This window comes from Gymnoscopelus microlampas, assembly GCF_963454915.1.
Source record: "Gymnoscopelus microlampas genome assembly, chromosome: 9".
Taxonomy (NCBI): Eukaryota; Metazoa; Chordata; class Actinopteri; order Myctophiformes; family Myctophidae; genus Gymnoscopelus; species Gymnoscopelus microlampas.
This window is the reverse complement of record NC_139946.1, coordinates 5,030,453-5,053,062: the sequence shown is the minus strand read 5'-3', so window position 1 is coordinate 5,053,062 and position 22,610 is coordinate 5,030,453. Positions and strand designations below refer to the sequence as shown.

General features: G+C 40.5%; 1 protein-coding gene across 1 annotated transcript; it reads right to left on the bottom strand.

Annotated features, from left to right (window-relative positions):
• Positions 1–2,741: 2,741 nt before the first annotated feature.
• Positions 2,742–21,137, bottom strand: dhcr24 (24-dehydrocholesterol reductase). Its single transcript, XM_084067670.1, has 9 exons — positions 20,754–21,137; positions 19,780–19,935; positions 17,799–17,904; positions 14,451–14,569; positions 12,132–12,395; positions 9,568–9,711; positions 7,806–8,003; positions 6,597–6,775; positions 2,742–5,113 (listed from the first exon to the last, which is right to left on the bottom strand). The coding sequence occupies exons 1-9, from the start codon at positions 20,982–20,984 to the stop codon at positions 4,960–4,962; spliced, it is 1,551 nt and encodes a 516-aa protein (XP_083923796.1). The 5' UTR covers positions 20,985–21,137; the 3' UTR covers positions 2,742–4,959.
• Positions 21,138–22,610: the final 1,473 nt, after the last annotated feature.

Below are 22,610 nucleotides of genomic sequence, written 5' to 3'. Positions count from 1 at the left end.
AGCATCACTAAGGGTATCAGTCAATTTATCCGTTGCCCTAAGTTACCGGGGACACTTGACTCGAGTGGGAATCTAACCCACTCAAGTCAAGTCAAGTCATGTTATTGGACAGACGCTCTACCAGTTGAGCTAAGCTGTTGGCTGAGAGTTACAGGTTTCCTGGTGGTTTTATTTTGTTTTTCTAGAAGTTAGTCTGCAAAGGGAAGCATCACTAAGGATATCAGTCAATTTATCCGTTGCCCCAAGTTACCGGGGACACTTGACTCGAGTGGGACTCGAACCCACTCAAGTCAAGTCATGTTATTGGACAGACGCTCTACCAGTTGAGCTAAGCTGTTGGCTGAGAGTTACAGGTTTCCTGGTGGTTTTAACTTGTTTTTCTAGAAGTTAGTCTGCAAAGGGAAGCATCACAGTAAAGACACCAGTGGGATTTGAACTCATGGCCTCTGGATCATGAATACTGCGTCTCAACCCATTGAGCTAACTGTTGGCCAAGAAATACAGCCTTCCTGGTGCTTTGACTTGAACAACAAACAAGACAAATACATTTATTTTTTCACCATCGTGTCACTACCGAAACGAAAGTTTGTCACTACCGAAACGAAAGTTAAATCCGAAAAAATCACTAAGTGTGGAGGCCAAAATCGTCCCCCCAAAAACCTGTTAGCAGTACGTTTCAGACAATTTAGAGTTGATTGGTAATTTTCGTTTCGGTAAAATGTATTTTACCGAAACGAAAGTTAAATTTCCGAAAAAATCACTAAGTGTGGAGGCCAAAATCGTCCCCCCAAAAACCTGTTAGGAGTACGTTTCAGGCAATTTAGAGTTGATTGGTAATTTTCGGGGACACAAAATTGATTGGTAATTTTCGTTTCGGTAAAATAAATTTTACCGAAACGAAAATTACCAATCAACTCTAAATTGCCTGAAACGTACTCCTAACAGGTTTTTTGGGGGACGATTTTGGCCTCCACACTTAGTGATTTTTTCGGATTTAACTTTCGTTTCGGTAATTATTTTTTTACCGAAACGAAAATTACCAATCAACTCTAAATTGCCTGAAACGTACTCCTAACAGGTTTTTGGGGGGACGATTTTGGCCTCCACACTTAGTGATTTTTTCGCATTTAACTTTCGTTTCGGTAAAATAAATTTACCAATCAACTCTAAATTGCCTGAAACATACTCCTAACAGGTTTTTGGGGGGACGATTTTGGCCTCCACACTTAGTGATTTTTTCGGATTTAACTTTCGTTTCGGTAAAATAAATTTTACCGAAACGAAAATTACCAATCAACTCTAAATTGCCTGAAACGTACTCCTAACAGGTTTTTGGGGGGACGATTTTGGCCTCCACAATTAGTGATTTTTTCGGATTTAACTTTCGTTTCGGTAGTGACAAACTTTCGTTTCGGTAGTGACACAATGGTGAAAAAAATAAATGTACTAAGTCCAGAGCTCGATGAATGTTAGGGACCAAAAAAAGTCACTACAAAGTACTACCAATCAACTCTAAATTGCCTGAAACGTACTCCTAAGAGGTTTTTGGGTGAACAGATCTACAAGCTCACCGTGTTGTGAGCTTGGGCTGTTCGTTCTATTTTTGAAATATTTATTTAGAAATATATGTCATAGGATAAGCCCCTTGAGATGCATCATCTAGTTTTCAAGGGGGTCATCAACCCAAGAAATAGGGTTTAAGTGGTTAGCTGGAGATGGAATGTCTTACCAAATTTAGCAGTTAATTCAAATCTAACCTTGTGCACACATGCTATTCAACAAATACTTTTTGTCTGTGTGTGTGTGTGTGTGTGTGTGTGTGTGTGTGTGTGTGTGTGTGTGTGTGTGTGTGTGTGTGTGTGTGTGTGTGTGTGTGTGTGTGTGTGTAGAGCTGTACACCAGGCCCTGGCAGCTATGGCAGAGGAGGGGTGCCCTGGGCCGCACTGGAAGAGAGGAGGGCTGAGTCAGCAGGATGCCTTCAAATGGACCTCTGTAGTGCAGTCAAACGCTTCTCTGAAAACACTCAAGTACATACTGTAGTATTTAAATATTACAGTATACATACTATGTTATGTTATATTACATATTGTTGCTATCACACAGAAACCATAGGTCCATATTTCAACTGTTTCAAATGTTTTTTTATGTTCTTACGTAAATATATGCCCTAATACCCTACTTTGTCATACTACACTACAGTGTCACACGAAAGTAGCAAAAAACATCAGATCTACAAGTTCACAGAGCTTCTAGATCTATTTAACAATTTTTGTAACTTTCCTGTTCTACCCGGATTTGAACCCGGTTTCCTGCCCAAGTGCTGAATTTGTTTTACCAATGAGCTAATAGAGCCTGCCTGCCTGCTCAGGGGATAAATTGAATCTTGACCATCAGGTCAAAATTCGTGTCAGATCCTGATTCTAGGTGAGACATGACCTTTGACCCGATCGAAACGTCTCCATAGAACACACAGGGCAAAGTTACATACTATGCCTTTAATGAAGTTTACTGTACATTTCAGGTCAACGGAGCACTAACTCTGACTGTGTGTGTGTGCGTGTGCGTGTGTGTGTCAGGGAGAGGCTGAGGGTGGTGAATGTTCCAGTGGACAGACAGAATTTCCTGGTGTCTCGTTGAAGGGATTTCCTGGTGAAATCGTCTCGTACCCAGTTGACACAGCAGCCACGGTGCATGAGGGCACGATGTTATGTCAACACAATTAAAACATCCACATTCAAAACTAAATGCAAAGAGGATATTTATTGCATACACATTTACATCTGTGTCAACAAAGACAGTTCTGAAGACGGTTTGTGTTTGCCGTCCACTCTTGTGACAAACGTGCAAACAGAAATTCTCTACAACGTTGTAGATGCTGGAATATTTGTGCGGTATTAAATATAAAATGCTGTCAAAGACAAATGGCACTTGGGAACCAATGGTTAAGTACAATTTGTAAATAAAAGGGGCATTAAAAAGGTTCACAAATGGTAAACATAGGGTTTACATTTGGTGGCTTATTGTGGTCTTATTAAAGTCAAAGCTCTGCATACATTTGTTGTGTAATGATAACATTCTTGTCATTAATAGTGGCCAGCCAGTAAAGAAAAGAAAAAAAGATGATACATTCACACATTCTCAAATATGTCATTATAAGCTTAAATTAGAAAGATTTAGCTTAAACAAGTGCTCCACAGACACCAAAGATAAACCAACGAATGCAGAGGACATTGTGTTGGGCTGGTGAGTTTAAGTTGCTGTTTCCGAGCTGTGCTGAAGGATTGTTGTGAGACGTACCATAACCCACAGCCTTCTGACACGATGCTGTAGTTCAGTCACACACACAAGACAATCTGATTATCAAAAATAACGTATTTGCTGCATGTGCACAGTTTAATTGCAGTCTATTAAGTGCTGCCTAGGTAAAAAACTATATTTAACGATCCATTTTATTTTATACCTAAGCACTTTTTAAACAAGCTTATGGGAGCCTACTTTTTATCACCACAAAGAGGACAGACTGCAACGGCATAGAAATAGTTTTTGTTTGTTTGGTGCTTTTAGAAAATGTACACATAAACACCAGCTACCAACAGAAGTGGAGTACTTCACAAAAACAACATTTTACACCTGTAAACCTGTGTCACAATATAAGTTGATTCTGATTGGGACTTCACAGGCACACTGTGCCTCAGTCCATCTCTGGCAGAGAAACAGGGGCTGAGGTCATGGTTAACCACTTGACCCCCACCATCCATAATCCGGGGGGGAACATAAGCCAAAAGATCAGAATGTGTCGCGTTTAGACGCGGTGCAAGCTTGTAGATCGGCTACTTTTGGCGAAGAGATTTGGTGTAGACAACATCGATCCAAGTACGGAGATAACTCAGGTCCAGTTGTTTACTAAAGGCCAATACATGCTCCTTCCGGCGTCGGGGTTCGGACAGGCTTTCCCGAACTATAGTTTGGAGAATCAGGACATCTTGGAGGAGGAAAAAAGTTCTGAGGAAAAAAGTTCTGAGACCGCCCATCAGAAGTTCGGAATGACGTCGATTGGTAGTTACATCACCTCCCTTTACGAAGAAAAGTTCAGACGTCGGAAGGAGATATGGACCGCGCTGAAGTCTAGAGGGTTTAACCACTTAAACCTAATACTTGGTTGACCGGAGGGCTCTACAGTAGTAACTGTTGTGTTTTTCGCTCTACACTAAATATCTTCGATGAAAATAGCAGATGTACAAGCTCACAACACGTTGTACATCTGCTATTTTCTGCGAATGTTTTTTCCCCAGAATATACGGATGCTGGGACTTAAGTGGTTAAAGGAGTACTGTAGTTCACACAAAAAATGACTTATTTTCAATCAATTACACACCCCATGAAGCATTGAATTCATGGAGATTTTATTGTTTTTGTCGCATTCCTAAGCCTGATGGCCGCCGGTCTCTCTGGTAGGAGACTCAAAGTAGACTCTTTAGCATCTTTCCGCCGGTCATCAAATTATTAGACTGCCCTAGCGTGTCTGATATCGGGTCTAGAGGGGCGGGTTCAAAATCTCAGGTGAAAAATTCCGTGAGATCCCATTGGTTCACCGATCTGTCCGTCAGCCTCCGTCCCGCCTCCTCCCTCAAAGTGCAGCATATGAGAGCCCTGACGTCACAACATTTGGAGCGACGCCCACTGCACTCTGGTTGGTTGGGGAAATGAAACACTTCCTATTCCAGGAACGTCAAAACACGCTGGTCCAGGCTTTTATTTTTGAGCAAAACTAAAAAATAAAAGCCTGGAGATCGAGGCAAATTATTGACTTAGGAATGCGACAAAAACTAAAAGATCTCCGTGAACTCAAGGCTTCATGGGGCGTGTAATTGATAGAAAATAAGTAATTATTTTGGGTGAACTACTCCTTTTAAGTGGTTAAGACTGGTGGGTGCATCAGCCAGGGGAGCGGTCAGAGGGTCAGTGTCGTGCCGATTTGCAGATTTTGTCGTAAACCTCGGGGAAGGCGTCCTTGCAGCCCAGCTCCTCCCTCAGCCGGTGATACAGCGTTCCGTCGAACATCTCCCAGAACTCCTCTCGGTCCATGTACACATCTGCATACAACATCTGGTACCTGCGGGGGAAGCAGTCCGGTCCGCATCAGCAACAGGAGAATCGTCAGCATGAAAAACAATATCAAATAATCCTTATTATTTCTTAAAACAGAGACTATTTTAACCCATTAAGACCTGGAACGCATCTGTGTCATTTTTTTATTTGAGCTAAAAAGCATTATTTTTCACTTTGGCTATTCAAAAATATACAGATCTACAAGCTCATAGCGCGGCACCGAGTGCCGTGCTATGAGCTTGTAGATCTGCTATTTTTGAAAAATCGAGAAAATGTGTGCGAATTAATATATTTATATTATTTTAAAGCAACATTTTTAACTCAAATCTTTGCTTCCTGGGGTCACTGGAACAACATATTTTGAGATGGAGGGTCGGCGGCCAAATACATATAATTTTGGGGGTCCTTGACATGAAAAAGTTTGAGCACCACTGATATAGAAACATAGGTTTTTCAGAAAACTGTTAGGATTTAGAAGACATTAGTAAGAATCGGCCTCAGGTCTTAATGGTTTATTGGCATTTCTGCTGTACTGACAGGACAGAATCGTGGAATAACGGGGAATAACAGGAGAGACATGAATCCTGAGCAGCATGCATATCCTAGACCAGTGGTTCTAAAACCTTTTCATGACAAGGATCCTCAAATTGATATGCATTTGGCCGCGGACCCCCATCAGAAAATATGTTGTCCCAGGGGACCCCCAGACAAGATTTGCGTTTCAAAAATATTCCAAATCGCTCACATTATTTCAAAAGTATTTGAAAATAGCAGATCTACAGGCTCACAACGCATCATGATGAGCTTGTAGATCGGCTATTTTCAAAAAACTGATGTATATAGGGTTGAAGTGGTTTAAATGATTTTGACTCTTTATCAACTAATTTTGCTGGGGACCCCCTGGCACCCCTCAAGGTCACCTGGGGGTCCCCCCAGACCACACTGTGAGAACAACTCCACTGCCCTAGACATCAGTTGTTTAGTCAGTGCAGTGAGTCGTTGAGCCACCGGGGAGCGCCACTGATTTGGAAATAGGCTCTATGCACAGCAACCATAGTGCAAAAAGACCTTCACAGTGAAAGTTCTGTTCCATTCTGGTCAAACAGAGTCAGGGTGCTGATATTGTGCATGTTGGCTCACTGGAAACACTCTGCTACACCAGTGGGTCTCAAAGTGTGGTCCAGGGACCCTCATGGTTCCTTGAGGGGGTTCCGAAAGGACCCTTACGGGTGCGTAACTCTGAGAGTGTACAAATGGAACCAAATGGACCCGTAAGGGTCCATTTGGTTCCATTTGTACACTCTCAGAGTTATGGGGGTCCTTGAGATGAAAAAGTTTGAGAACCACTGCTACACAAAATGGAACAGAGCCTTCATTAGTATCAGTGCTAACACCTGTGAAGGAAGTAAGGAAGAGGCCCAATTTTCTTCCAATATGGCTGCTGTTCATAGAGCTTATTTCTGAGCATGGAGGCGAGGCTTTATTACCCGTGCACATCTCGGACAAACTTCTCCAGCTGACGCGTTGTAGCCTTGGCCTCAAAGTGTTTGACTCTTGGCTCTCCGTACGCTCCAATGTCCACATACAGCTCCTCCTCCTGCCCTTTGGGCTGAACCATGCCCCTGCCTGGGAACAGCATGAAGGGACACAACCACAGGGGATACACCTGGACACAGATAAGGATAGGAATAATAATGTATTCATTATTAACTATTAATGTAACATTTTATTACATTTTTTTCATGTGAAATTGTATGTTTTATTTTGTTTTATTAATGTAAAAATATTTATGTAACTATTATTAATGTAAAATGTATATTGTAGGATTAACATGACATATATAATTGAATATGTCGCTGTCGAGCAGAACAGCATCATATTTCAACTTTTAATGTTTTTTTCATAAATGAATGCCCTAAAGAAGGGAAACTAGCCGTTGTGAGCTTACAGATAGGCTATTTTCGTTATTATTATTATTTTTTTTAAATACAGTGACTACACTGTCTCTCTGCATTCTATGTGTGTGTTTACCTTGCTTATTGCAAGTCACTCTGGATAAAAGCAATGCCTAAAAATGTAAATTGTAAATATGGAATAAGATAAAAAACATAATGATCCTGATGGGGGTAAATTAGCAACTAAAAGGTGCTAAATTCAATTCAATTACTGCCAGAACACAACAAGTTGTCTAAAGACACTTTACATAATACATGAATAAATAAAGCTACAATACAAATTGATTTTGAGGATAAGAGGAAGTGCATCTATGTTGGTGTGCGTGCGTGCGTGCGTGTGCAGAGGTGTAAAGTAACTAAGTACATTTACTCAAGTACTGTACTTAAGTACAATTTTGAGGAACTTTTACTTTACTGGAGTATTTCCAATTGGCTACACTTTTACTTTTACTCCACTACATGTCAGAGGCAAATATTGTACTTTTACTCCACTACAATTATTTGAAAACTTTAGTTACTTTGCAGATATAAAGTATTGCATTATAAAAAATACATTAACCACTTTAGCCTTATGTTATACCTAGGCTATTTGAAAATAGCCGATCTACAAGCTTGTAGATCGGCTATTTTCAAATATCTTAGTACTTGTACTTTTGGTACTTTAAGCACATGTTGTGTGTGTGTGTGTGTGTGTGTGTGTGTGTGTGTGTGTGTGTGTGTGTGTGTGTGTGTGTGTCTTACATTGATGTCCTCGTGGAAGCGTGTGATGGCAGCCTCCAGGTGCTTCATGGGTACCAGCATGTCTTGGACCACGTGGTGCTGCTCATAGAGGCGTCTGATGGTCTCTCCCTGGGTCAGCTTCAGCAGGGAGATCTTCGGCGGAACCATCCAGCCAAACACATACCGGAACACGGGGTTGTTGCCAAACGGAATGATGTCCTAAGAGGGATTAAACACATTAAGTACTGTAGTTAATGTGCTCACCTGAATTACGCACATTCTGCTTGATCAAGCATATACATTATGATTATTATTATTATACACAGAAGCAATCGATATATTTGTGCCAAGCGAAGACCTGGCAATTTACCCTTAAAGGAGCATGCTCACTATAAGATGGCACAATTTGCATCTACTCACTCTGCATGGTAATGTCACTACTAGGCATGTTTCTGAACTGTCCACAGCCCTCCTCTGAGACACAGAGTCAGTAGACAAAATGACGGTGGTCTCATGGTCTCATTTCTATTAAAGGTCTGAAATTCTAGAGCGCCTTTAGCTGAAGCACTTCACCCATTCACCACCAACCATGCAAAGGCACCACCGGGAGCAGTTGGTGTTTTGGCTTTGAGACACAGATACAACCTTAATGGTTCTTCAACAACAAAGTTTGTAAATTAACTGATTTCCTGAGGGTGAACAGCTGAAGAGGAAAGAACGGATCTACCTATAAATTCCAGGAATCTGTGTGTCCAATTTACTTCAAACTTGCAGTGTGTATTGCTGATTTATCTATTAATTAGCTGAATCTCTGCGTATGTGTCGGTCCTTAGCGTATCTCAAGAACCGTCCCACCAATCTACTTCAAACTTGGTGTGTGCATTGCTTTATTGCTGGAAAAGACTACATTTGGGAGAAAATGAAAAAACAACAAACGACAACAAAAAAGCAAATAAACAAAAGCGAGAGGATGTATCGTCCAATCAATAGTGTGCATAATTCATCGCACAGTGTTTATGGTTATGGAAAGCAATGGCCCCCAAAACTCATTCAGTGTACTAATGGCTAATGGTACAGTGTGTGTGTGTGTGTGTGTGTGTGTGTGTGTGTGTGTGTGTGTGTGTGTGTGTGTGTGTGTGTGTGTGTGTGTGTGTGTGTGTGTGTGTGTCTGAGAATGAGTGTAATGCAGAGAAATGTGCAGAGAAGAGGAATGGGAAGTTGATGACTAACAGGCAGATAAAAGGTTTTTCTTCATAATCTTCTAATGCACATGGAAACCTCTTCTACATTACATTTGTGTGCATGTGTATGTGTGTGTGTGTGTGTGTGTGTGTGTGTGTGTGTGTGTGTGTGTGTGTGTGTGTGTGTGTGTGTGTGTGTGTGTGTGTGTGTGCGCGCGCGCGCGCGCGCGCGTGTGTGCGTGCGCGTGCGTGGAGAGAGTGAGGAAGATCGCTTAATCGCAATAATTTGAGATAATCACCATTTAAAAATAACTAAATAATCATTATCGTCATAATCGTGTGTCCATGTTGAAAAATGTTCATACATTTTCAAACATTCTCCAAAAATAGCAGAAATAGCAGATCTACAAGCTCACAACGTGTTGGATGTGAAGTGCTGTGAGCTTGCAGATTTGTAAAATATTTACAAATCTTACCAAGTTTACCAAGCCTAAACGGCTGTCCAATGTTCAAAGTCAAAAACGCAATTAAATCATTAATCGCAAATATTTGTGTGACAATTAATCATCAAGTTAAAAATGTGATGATGGTGACGGCCCTACCTGGAGTTCCCAGAAGATGCTGGGTGTGTGTCTGTGGTAGTACTGCCTGAGGGGGACGTACTCCACCGCACTGCAGTCCTTCTTCAGGTAGCTCTCCACATGCTTGAAGAACCACGGCTTAAAGTGGAGGCCAATCCTGTTGATCTGATTGAGAGAGAAACACACACATGCACACGCACACAGAACGAGAGCATTTCAGTTATCTTAAATAATGCATTAAAAGGTACACATCCTCGATCGATCCACACACACACACACACACACACACACACACACACACACACACACACACACACACACACACACACACACACACACACACACACACACACACACACACACACACACACACACACACACACACACACACACACACACACACACACACAAATCATGTGCACATAAATTTAGATCAATCGATCAATATGTAACACAATATGTTTACACGTATACTGTATACAGGGAGATCCCACTGAGACGAGGGTTACAGCTCAGAGATCCATACTGCACAATAACACTATTTAGCAGAACACACGTTTATTCATTCATTTAAAACAAGGACAAAAGAAGAATAAAAAGGTATTTCATAAGGGTTCTAAATTGCCCCTGAGAAAGCCATGTTTAAAGTTGAATATCGTTGCTGTCAGGCAGAAACCTTGTATCTCCATATAACTTGAATATGTTTTTACGTAAATTAATGTCCTACTTCGGCATACTAGTGTCACACATCTACAAGCTCAACAAGCTCAAAATGTGTCATGATGCAACAGGTCTTGAGCTTGTAGATCTGTTATTGTTTTGCTACTTCTGAATTTGAATTCTTAAAGGGATTCTAGGCAACATTAAGCCTACATTTTTAAAATATTTATATATATATTTTTTGCTTTGTTTGACAACAGTTTTTTTTATCTCTGAACTTGCCTAGAATCCCTTTAAAAGTAACAGTTTTGGACATATGAGGTTTCCACCCGACAGAGACGATATCTTGTTGCAGTTTCATTCCATGCATGTTCCATCCATGCCAGGAGACAGAAGACAGACGGTAGCACACAGTGAAGAAGAGGAAAAGGCCTCATGTCAGTGCGGTTTTAAAATGTATTTATATATTAAATTGGATTTTTGATCAATAATCATTAGTAATGCCCAGCTCAGTGGGCTTGTGGTTAGAGCGTCCGCCCTGACATTGGTAGGTCGGGGTTCAATTCCCTGGCTATGGGCCACATGGCTCGGCAAGGCTTACTTAATGCCTATATAATAACTAAGAGAGTAAAGGCAAATAATAGAAGAAACAGTAAGTTAATAAAATTACATTACTTTTTAACCCATTAAGACCGGGAACGTGTCTGTGTAACTGTTTTTGATTTCTTTGGCTATTCAAAAATAGCAGATATACAAGCTCATAGCGTGGCACCGAATGCCGCGCTAAGAGCTTGTAGATCTGCTATTTTTGAAAAATCTTTTTTTTTTTTCAACATTTGTGCAAATCTTTGAATATACATGTTTTTTAAAGCAAACATTTGAACTCAAATGTTTGCTTCTGGGGGTCCCTGGAACAAAATATTTTGAGATGGGGGTCCGCAGCCAAATACATTTTTTACTTGACATAAAAACCTATGTTGCTATATCAGTGGTTCTCCAACGTTTTCCAGAAAACTGTTAGTATTTAGAGGACATTTGTAGAATCCCCAGAAGCAAGGATTTGAGTTTTTAAAAAATCGCTTTAAAAAAATATATATATATTCAAAGATTTGCACAACTTTTCATGATTTTTTAAAAACAAAAGAAGGCTATTTTGAATAGCCAAAGAAATCAAAAAAATGACACAGATGCGTTCCCGGTATTAATGGGCTAATGTAATGCTGTGTTTAAAGCCAGGGAAAGACACACTAATGCCATATCATGGACATTATGATATCCAAAATCCCAGATGGTATCTAATCTCGTATTACGAAATCAATACGACGTCGATAACGCAGCCCTATAACCATAAACAACAACCACATCGGCACACAAGCCTCCAGTGGTGGAAAAAGTACATTTTCTTTTACTCAAGTAAAAGTATCGATACCGCAATGTAGAAATACTCAAGTAGTAAGTAAGTAAGTTACAAGTAAAAGTCCAGAATTCAAAATGTACTTTTATAAAAGTACAAAAGTATTAGTATCAAAATGTACTTAAAGTACCAAAAGTAAAAGTACTCATTATGTAGAATGTCCCATTTCAAGTGTTCAAATGTATAAAAATCTTATGAAAATAGCAGATCTACAAGCTCACAATGCGTCGCGATGCGACGCATTGTGAGCTTGTAGATCGGCTATTTTCAAATGGCCAAAATGTATGTAGGGCTGAAGTGGTTAATGCATGTTTTGTCTAAATATACAAAGTAACTAGTAACTAAAGTTTTCAAATAAATGTAGTGGAGTAAAAATACAATATTTGGGTCCGAGATGTAGTGGAGTAGAAGTAAAAGTACTGGAAATTGGAATTACTCAAGTTAAGTACAAAATCCTCTTACTTAAGTAAATGTACTTAGTTACTTTCCACCACCACAAGCCTCTTCTTACCTTGTCAGGCTCTGCGTGGTCGGTCATGGTTCCGGTCATGACCACGGCGGAGTCCAGACTGTACTGGAGACCCTCCACAAACGTGTTCTCCTTGTTCTGCGACGCCTCGCTGAAGCTCTTGCAGATGTTCTCCAGCCCCCTGACAGGCTGGTAGTGGAGCTTCACCCAGGGCTTGGCCGGAACTATCTTAATCTCCGCTGCCACCAGGAAGCCCAGGGTTCCACAGGACCACGGCACGGCGTGGAACAAGTCCGAGTTCTCTTCCTGGGTTGAGAAGAACAGTGGGTGGAAGAAGTACTCTTAATGTTGTACTTGAGTAAAAGTATCGATGCCACAATGTAGAAATGCTACTGTTACAAGTAAAGGTCTGGTATTCAGAATTTACTTGAATAAAAGTACAAAGGTATTGGCATCAAAATATACTTAAAAGTACCAAAAAGTAAAAGTACTGCCCCATTTCAAGTTTTCAAAATGTATACGAATCTTTTGAAAATAGCAGATCTACAAGCTCACAATGCGTCGCATCGCGGCGCATTGTGAGCTTGTAGATCTGCTATTTTCAAATGGCCGAAATATATATAGGGCTGAAGTGTGCTTGTGTGTGTGAGTGTGTTTTCTAAATAATAATCAAAATCTACAAAATAACTAGTAACTAAAATCTTCAAATATTTGTAGTGGAGTAAAAGTATAATATTTGCTGCTGAGATGTAGTGAGTAGAAGTAAAAGCACTGAAAATTGGGAAATACTCCAGTAAAGTAAAAAATACCTCGAAATCAAGTACAGTACTGTACTTGATTAAATGTACTTAGTTACTTTACACCACTGGGTGAGAATCACAGAGAATACAAGGAAGAATTATTCTGATAGTTAGTAAGCAGTGATCAAGTGATTAACGCAACAATAAGGGATTTATTTAATGAATAAAACCTCATTTTAATGAATCTGTAAGGTAGAGTATGTTAATACAATATAACTAGCACATCCGCAGTGGTTGGAGGTGGTCTCCATTGTGAAACCCGAAACCCCGGTGTTGGGTAGGACACCAAGGTCCATCAATAAAGTTATTTGAAGCAGACGCCGCACGGATTGGACACTACAGTAGATGCGATCTGCTAGATCTTTATTGTTGGGACATCTTTGCAATTATCTCTGCATCAGGAGAGGAAGACAATGGGCAAACAATTTAGGGATTGTAGCAGTAAAAGTTAATTCATATAGCACCACAATTGAGCTAAGGTTCCAAAGTACTTCACATGTAAAGAAAAATCTAATCTGGATCTTGGAATCCACAAGGAAACGGCTTGGCTCCAATGTGATCGTGGACCTGTAATGTCAGTCATCTAATGAAGTCAGTCGTCTACAGTATGTACGATTCCAAATTTGGGCAAGGTTTCAGCCCCGATCACAGCCCAATTGACTTCCATTATAAAATCAATGTGAAATATTTCAAAAAGTATAAAAACATATGAGAAAAGGAAAGTGGAGGTAGGCTACTTCTGAGGCCTACTGGAAGTGCGCACGAGAATTGTGGCACTGATCAGTCAATCAGTTTGTGAGATTACCTCCAAACACTCACACGCACACACCCTCTTATGGACAACTAGCATAGTGCCGAGCCACGCTGAGAAAATGTATTATAATTCAGATTGTTGAACGCAGTGTTGATTTTGTCGACTAAAACTATGACGAAAAATGTTGGTCGACTACATTTTTTCACTGACGAAAACTAGATAAAAACTAAATACATACTGAGCTATGATGACTAAAACTAACACAAAATAATTGACAATTTCGTCAACAAATAAAAACTAGACTAAAATGTCAGTGAGGGACTAGCGGAGAAGAGATCCAGTAGAACTAAGACTAGTCATTTTATATTTGGTTGCGCTCGGCTGTTCTGCTCTCTGAAAATAGCAGATCTACAAGCTCACAACGTGTCGCAGCGCGACGCGTTGTGAGCTTGTAGATCGGCTATTTTCAGCACGCAACCAAGTGTAAAATCAGCCATTATGACGCCATCAAGGCACCGACAAAACACATTTTAGTCGACTAAATCAACTGTAGATTTAGTCGACTATAATCTTATGATATTTAGTCGACTAAAACTAGACTAACAGTAAAACATTTCAGATTACTAAAATATGACTAAAACAAAATGGAATTTGATTCAAAAGACTATGACTAAAACTAAATCAAAATTTGCTGTAAAAATCAACACTGGCTGAATGTTGAAGTCGCTTTGGCTAGTAGTGTCATTTAAACAGTCCAGTAATGTTTACATTCATTTGATATATTTCTTCATACAGCTCACGGCTCACCTCTGTGCAGCGAACCAGGCTGCCGTCAGCCAGCACCAGCTCGAACGCGACACAGATGTGTTGAAACAGCCCGTATATATGAGACGATGACTCAATGCCTGTACCCATCACCAAGCCACCTGGGACAGAGGAGAGAGAGAGAGGGAGGGGGGGGGGGGTGGAGAGAGTGATGGAGAGAGAACGATAGAGAGGTGGGGAGAGAGAAAGATAGAGGGAGGGAGGGGGGGGCAAAGAGAGAGAGGGATGGAGAGAGAGGGAGAGGGGGTAGAGAGAGTATTTGCAACATTAAGCAAACACGAGCAGAAGGTAACGTTTTCCAAATCTTTCAAAGGCAACAAACAGCCTGTGTGTGTGTGTGTGTGTGTGTGTGTGTGTGTGTGTGTGTGTGTGTGTGTGTGTGTGTGTGTGTGTGTGTGTGTGTCTCTTTTGTGCAGTGGTGGAAAATGTACTCAACAATTTTTACCTAAGTAAAAGTATCATTACTGCAATATATAAATAAATCAAGTTTTCAAGTTTTAAAAAAAAAAACTTTTGAAAATAGCAGATCTACAAGCTCGCAATGCGTCGCATCGCGACGCATTGCGAGCTTGTAGATCTGTTATTTTCAAATGGCCAGAAATGTATATAGGGCTGAAGTGGTTAATGTATGTTTTGTAATAATCAAATCTATAAAGTAGAAGTAGAAGTAAAAGTACTGAAAATTTAAAAATTCTCAAGTAAAGTAAAAAAAATACCTCAAGATCGTACTTAGGTACAGCACTTAAGTAAATGTACTTAGTTACTTTTTCCACCACTGCTTTTGTGCGTGTAAGAGATGAACGAACGCACGGCGGCCCTGATGGGACAACATTAGGCTTGTTGATCTCCAGTTTATGGCATCAGGAAACCCATTATGCAATCTGATCCAGGAGCGTGCTCAGCTCCGCAGGGCCATTTCCTCCTGCTTTTGTCTTCGGAGCGGCAACATCAATCCTCTAACCCAATTAGAGATGTCCACCAAGCTCCACACAGGATACATTGATTGACCACTTGAACCCCCAGCATCCCTATTCTGGTGCACGATGTCGTGATAGGTGAACATTAACCCATTTAGACCGGGAACGCGTCTGTGTGTCATTTTAAGATGTCTTTGGCGTTTAAAAAAAATAGCAGATCTACAAGCTCATAGCGCGGCACCGAGTGCCGCGCTATGAGCTTGTAGATCTGCTTTTTTTTGAAAATACGTGAAGAAGTTGTGCAAATCTTTGAATATATATATATTTTTAAAGCAAACATTTGTAACTCAAATCTTTGCTTCTGGGCGATTCTACAAATGTCTGCTAAATCGTACAGTTTTTTGAAAAACTTAGGTTTCTACATCAGTTGTGCTCAAACCTTTTCATGTCAAGGACCCCCAAAATGATATGTATTTGGCCACGGACCCCCATCTCAAAATGTTTTGTTCCAGGGACCCCCAGAAGCAAAGATTTGAGTTACAAATGTTCAAAAATATATATATTCAAAGATTTGCACAAATGTTCACAGTTTTTGAAAAATAGCCCAAAGAAATCTAAAAATGACACAGATTCTTTCCCGGTCTAAATGGTTTAAGGAGAACATAGAAGACCTACGATGCTCCCGATGTGCCGGATCTGCTATTTTCAGTGAAGAGATTTGGTATAGATATACCGGGGGTCTTCTAAAACGTTTTTCGGGCCGAGGACCCCTTAGCCTGGATAATGGCTCTGTACTTGGTCTGTTCTTCTCCCCCTCTACACCTCTTCCCCCGAAAATAGCAGATCTACAAGCTCACAACGCCTCGCAGTGCGAGGCGTTGTGAGCTTGTAGATCTGCTATTTTCCGCTTATGTTCCCCTCGGAATAGGAATGCTGGGTTAATGTAAACATCACACAAAGATTTGGCAACCCCCCCTGTAGTAACTCTGAGGACCCCCTAGGGGTCCCGGACGCCCTGTTGAAGACCCGTGGAAGAAAAAAAAATCTAGGGGGCCATGGATAGAGCCCTGGGGGACCCCGGTCAACGAAGGGTTTAAGTGGTTTAACAGAGGAGGAGTACCTTCGGTTCTGCGTCACAGAACAATGAACAGCTCTCTTTTTCTAGGAAGCACGGGGCCATGCCGAAAATAGGTTGCATTTATTCGGATACAATGCGCGCCACTGCCCGCCCCTGCCGGTTCTCTGAATTTTTATTTTCAAATAGGCTCTGTCATGATAAATTGACCACATATATGAAGTTAAACAACTAAATTCTATCCAAACACTATCTTAAAAGTAAATTCTGTGCCTCAAAAAAGAAGTTTGAGAGCAATTTAAAACCGAAAGTAAAAAGTTCACACGGACGCGCACATGCGTGCGTTAATTTACGTCCCGAAAACATAACATAAACATAAACAGTAGGGAAAATACGGATTTCAGAAAGAGGACTGTGTTTCAATGCAGGAAAACACCCCAGGCCAGCATCATTATATAGTGGCTGATAGATAAATGCAAAATATATATATATAAATATTTTTTAAATTTAGGCTTAATGTTGCCTAGAATCCCTTTAATTTTATTTCTTCTCCATGTCAATAAGGGACACATGTTTTGGCTATCCAGCCGTTGTCAGTGTGTAGAATTAGGGGTATCTATCTACACACTGACAAAGGTTGGATAGCCGAAACATTTGTCCCTTATTGACTTATATGGGAGAAGAAATAAATGAAATTAACTCTGACCCATCATTTATTTAAATGTTATAGAGGAGTCACAGTGGTAACACAGTGGTAACAAAGAGTGATGCTGATCTACTGCTTAAGCCCTATTTAGAACATTTAGAGGAAATAGACGATCTACAAGCTCACAATGCGTTGCATCACGATGCGTTGGGAGCTTATAGAACGGCTATTTTCTTTTTTACATTTTTATGACGCAAATTTGGTGTCCTAAAACAGGGACACCAGGTTGAAAGTGGTTAACTCATTAAAGAAATGTCTTCTAAATCAAACTTTTTCATGTCAAGGACCACCCAAAATGATATGTATTTGGCCACTGACCCCATCTCAAAATATTTTGTTCCAGGGACCCCCAGAAGCAAAGATTTGAGTTTAAAAAATATTTGCTTTTAAATATATATATATATATATATATATATATATATATATATATATATATATATATATATATATATATATATATATATATATTCAAAGATTTCAATTTCTCACCATTTAAAAAAAATAGCAGATCTACAAGCTCACAGCACGGCACGAAGTGACGCGCTATGAGCTTGTAGATCTGCTATTTTTTAATAGCTAAAATCTAAAATGACACAGACGCATCCCCGGTTTTAATGGGTTAAAATACATACCCACGGTGAGGTCGTCCAGCTCAGGCAGCACTGGCAGTGTCCAGCCGATGGAAGTGAGGAGAGCGGTCACCTGTCCCATGTTGGCCAGCGGCTCGACGCGTACCACCTGCCAACAGAGATCTATCGCTGGTGACAAACATCTAGCATCGGGTCAAAAAGCCACAAACACATTTGTATAACCAATAATACCTAAGGACGTATATGCACCGTCTTAAAGGAGACACACCATGACTTTAAAAAAAAAATGTATATTTAATATCATATGGTGTATGTCACTCAAACCATTTTCAAAAGGTTTGAGCCTAAATCAACACTCAGATATACTCATCCCAAGTCAATTCTCTCAGGCTTATAAAGCACTTTCAGCTGCAATACCAAAACGTCCTGTTGGGCAGAGGGGTGCTACTGAGCAATTCTGTCTGTCAAAATACATGGGCAGAATGGTTCGTGATGTAAGCAAACATGCCATTCTGAGATGGCCTGTTCAGACACGCCCATTCTGAAAATCTCTGAAATGAGAATGAATGACTGAATGTTAAAAAAAAATATTTTTTGGGGTACAAGAGACACTGGGGAGCCCAAAAAATACCAAAAGAATGTAAAAAAAAGTGAAATTCATGGTGTGTCTCCTTTAATTCACCTTGTGTGTGTCAGGCACGTAATATTACAGCATGCATACATTTTTAAATATTCTCTAACATGCTGCTCTTCTTGCTCCTTTGTTCCAACATAATCTCAAAAGCCTAGGGCTGGATTGCCATGGAATTGGTTGTGCATGTTCATGATCCCTGTACAATGAACTCTATTGACTTTGGTGACCTTGTGGCCTTTCCCGTATTGCCACCACTGGGACACAATGTTTCACTTACTCACATTATGCTCTCATACAAGACATCTCAAACACGACAGACTAGATTGCCATGGAATTTGCCGTGCAGCTTCATGCTCCCCAGATGACAGTCCCTACGGATTTTGACTTTTGATGATGACCTTTTCTTGTGACTCCTCTAGTGCTACCATTAGGCCAACATTAACACTTGCACACAAGATAATCTGAAAACCGATACGGCAGATTACAATGAAACTTGTTGAGCAAATGCAGGCTCGCTCCCCAAGGGATGAACCTAACTGATTTTGGTGACACCATGGCCTTTCTTGAAGCACCACACTTAGGCCAGAGCACACTTTGTAGCTTTTTTCCCTTTTCTTTCCAACTATGGAACTGTATTGGTACTGTACATTATTTCACTTTAAAGATTTTGTTGTTGTTTTTTTGCCCGGCAAGTGAAGCATGGGACAGGATAGGATGGCAATGTTGGTCAATGCAAAACCTCTTTGGTCCACGTCGGTAGCTGCAAACAGTCTTTGATAGTAGTATGAAGCCTTCTAACTATGTATAGGGTGCATGCAAACCAAATATCAAGTGAAGTACTGGTATATAATAAAAGGAAAGAAGTTGAAATAGCTGTTCCAAGATGTTTACATTATGACAGCATAAGGTGCAGATGGACTCATCAGTGTTCTATCAAGATGATCATTATCATTATCATCTGCAAATGAAACTTGTGGGCCTTTGATGGTGTCTACACAATTAAAATATTAAAATATAAACCGGATGTGAAGCCTCCTCTCCACTTCCGTTTCGTCTTTACAGTCGCGCAAATGTATCCTAATATTAATCAAAATCATCTAAGCATATATAGCTTGCTGCTTAGCAGAAATGGAAACTAAAAAAATAAAATGTAAAGATATTTTAAAATACATTTTCGTGAACGGAAGTGCCAGTTTCCTCTCTCGGATTTCGGGAGGTGTAGTTCCAGACTCTATATAGCATTCGGAGATTGTGGAATAGTTGTCTGGCAACGCAAGACTATGTTTAGGGTGAAGGGTTCAGAGATGTGTTTACACAACATATACAGTATGATACTGTACAGTCTCGTGTCTTGCAGAAGATATATGAACCATGGTGGTGCTTTCCTACCTGTCTGTCTGTGTCCACGTCCAGAATGTCCATCATGTTGATCATGATGTTCTTGCTGGTTTTCTTGTATTTTCCCACCCGGAGAGACACCGTCAGCCAGCCAGGCCGGCCGGTACACATGTGGTTCTTGCCGCCTTCCTTTTTCCACTCACGCACCTGAAACACGGGAAATGACATGTTAGCATGCATTCAATGTAAAGTCATCCCTGAGTGGTAAGATTCACCAACACCTTTCAAAGAATGTCTTTGGGAGTGTGTTTGATGAAGTAATGGTACACTAAATTCCACATTTCTCCATCCCTGGGCTTTGAGAGAGTCGCTTGGGATGCTGGGCTGCATTATGACAACATAAGCAACTTAAGACAAGTGGTTTTCAACCTTTTTCATATCAAGGTCCCTTATTTATTCGGCATTTAACTCTCAGATCCAAGTCAAAATAACAATTCTTTATTTCGTCTACATTCTCTAATTGTGTAGACTTCTTGTGAATTAATTAAGTAATCCAGATGTTGAACAATAATTTAACTCTTGAGAGCGTAAAATGAAACCAAATGGACCCTTACTTTACTCTCTCAAGAGTTAAAGATCTAATAAGGGTCCATTTGGTTACCAACTCTCCATCATTTAACTGGGGACCACCTGGACACTCCTCAAGGACCACTGGTGGTCCCCGGACCACTGGCTGAGAACCACTGACATGTAGGCTATCACACTGAACCAAACTGAACCAAAACAAATGGCATCTATAAATGGCAGACCTGATGGGAGGCTCCTCCATATGGTGACAAACTATATGATGTCACACACACTGTCTGTCTGTCTGTCTGTCTGTCTGTCTGTCTGTCTCACACACACACACACACACACACACACACACACACACACACACACACACACACACACACACACACACACACACACACACACCTTAAGTAGTAGTAGTAGTAGTAGCTATAAAAGTGTCTTTAACTCACCTGTCGTTGGATGTCGCGGACGCGCTGGTCGTGCTTCTTGGGCGCAGAGCACATCTTGAAGATCAGCCATGCCCTCAGATAGTAATACACATCAAACACCACGGACAGAGGCAGCAGGAACAGACACACGAAGATCCACCTCTGGTGGACGATAACATAGTCCAGACCTTTGACTTTGATCCACAACAAGAACATGACGGCCAAGGCACCCAAATACAATAATGGATCCATCGTTTTTTTCAGACGGATCGGGTCAGTTCTCCTCGTCAAACCGTAGATCTGTCAATTTAGAAACGTTTTGTTCTAAGCGGATCGCACTTAATTGTCTTTTACACAAAAAGCTATTTGTTGTTAGACAGCAGTAACATGCTTGCAATGCATGCAGTAGTCTCATTGATTGATGATACGCCTCCAAAAACCTGACACTTTGCCCCTTCGTCCCGATAGGACAGCCATGGCTAGGTGGTGGGCTTGTACCGCCCCTAGCCCTGAAACATGACTGTCATATGTTATATGACCGTCATGGATGAACTTCAACCTGGTGTTTGCACTTTCTCCATGTTTAGCCCGTACATCACATAAACGTTCAAATTTCTAAAAAATGAAGTGCTTACCCTATGGCCACGGATGCTACAATTATGTACGGGCCCTTAGAAGTACCCATATCTTCCGTATTGTTTAATGAAAAGCATTTTAACCTGATTGGTGGCCATTTTCTCCGTATCTCCTCCACGTGCTTTCAATAGCGTAACCCTACTGGCTGAGAGGTGTATTGCACTAATTATAACACTATGATAAAATGGCCCCAGATCACATTAAAATGCTTTTTATTGAAGAATACGGAAAGTACAGGTACTTCTGAGAACCCGTACATAATGTTAACATCTGTGGCCATAGGGTTAGCACTTTATATTTGAAATGTGAACGTTCATTTAGATGTACGGGCCAAAAGGAGAAAAAGTACAAACACCAGGTTGAAGTTCATCCATGACTTGTGTGACTCGTGTGATCCACGACTAGTACCTGCCCCTGCTGTGCACTGATTGGTGCGTAATGTGAATGGAGGGATGGGCCGAGCGCTAGCGTCTCCAAGCAGAGACCAATGGAAAAGCACGATAGCATGATCACACCATCAGCACTGGTCTTCATTTCCAGCAGTTAAGTAACAGCTGGTACCAACTAACATGGATGTAACAGCTTACTTACAATGTAATGTAGCCTATATAATCCGTGGTGTAAAGTAACTAAGTACATTTACTCAAGTACTGTCCTGTACTTAAGTACAATTTTGAGTATTTCCAGTTTCCAATACTTACTTCTACTCCTGTACTCCACTACATCTCAGAGGCAAATATGATTATGATTACAAAACATGCATTGCCCACTTCAGCCCTACATACCATTTGAAAATAGCAGATCTACAAGCTCACAATGCCTCGCAATGTGACGCATTGTGAGCTTGTAGATCTGCTATTGTATACAAAGTTCCGGACTTTTACTTGTAACAGAGTATTTCTCTACATTGCAGTATTGATATTTTTACTTAAGTAAGACATTTGAGTACTTTTTCCACCACTGAAAAAAACACAATCCCAACATTTTAAACCAAATAATACCATAGCCTACAATATTGACATGCTTTGAATCAGCATGATCAAAAAAACACATCTCACCTTCCAAAATGCTGCTGTAGGCTAATACCTACTGTAGGCTACTATAAATTGTTAGTGATATTGCTACAGTAAACTGTTACTGAATTTCATGATTTCATATTGACATACTAGTCTTGATCCAAGGACAGTCTAGACAGGGGAGGATGTCTTGTGTCCATATTATATGACAGTATAGTGCTGCTCC

Excerpts from the sequence above, each read along its gene's own strand:
- dhcr24 (XM_084067670.1), bottom strand. The coding sequence starts at position 20,984 with ATGGATCCATTATTGTATTTGGGTGCCTTGGCCGTCATGTTCTTGTTG. Across the intron at positions 9,712-12,131 it reads ACCACGCAGAGCCTGACAAG|ATCAACAGGATTGGCCTCCA; the intron begins GTAAGAAGAGGC and ends TCTCTCAATCAG. Across the intron at positions 6,776-7,805 it reads GCTTCCACGAGGACATCAAT|GTGTATCCCCTGTGGTTGTG; the intron begins GTAAGACACACA and ends ATCTGTGTCCAG.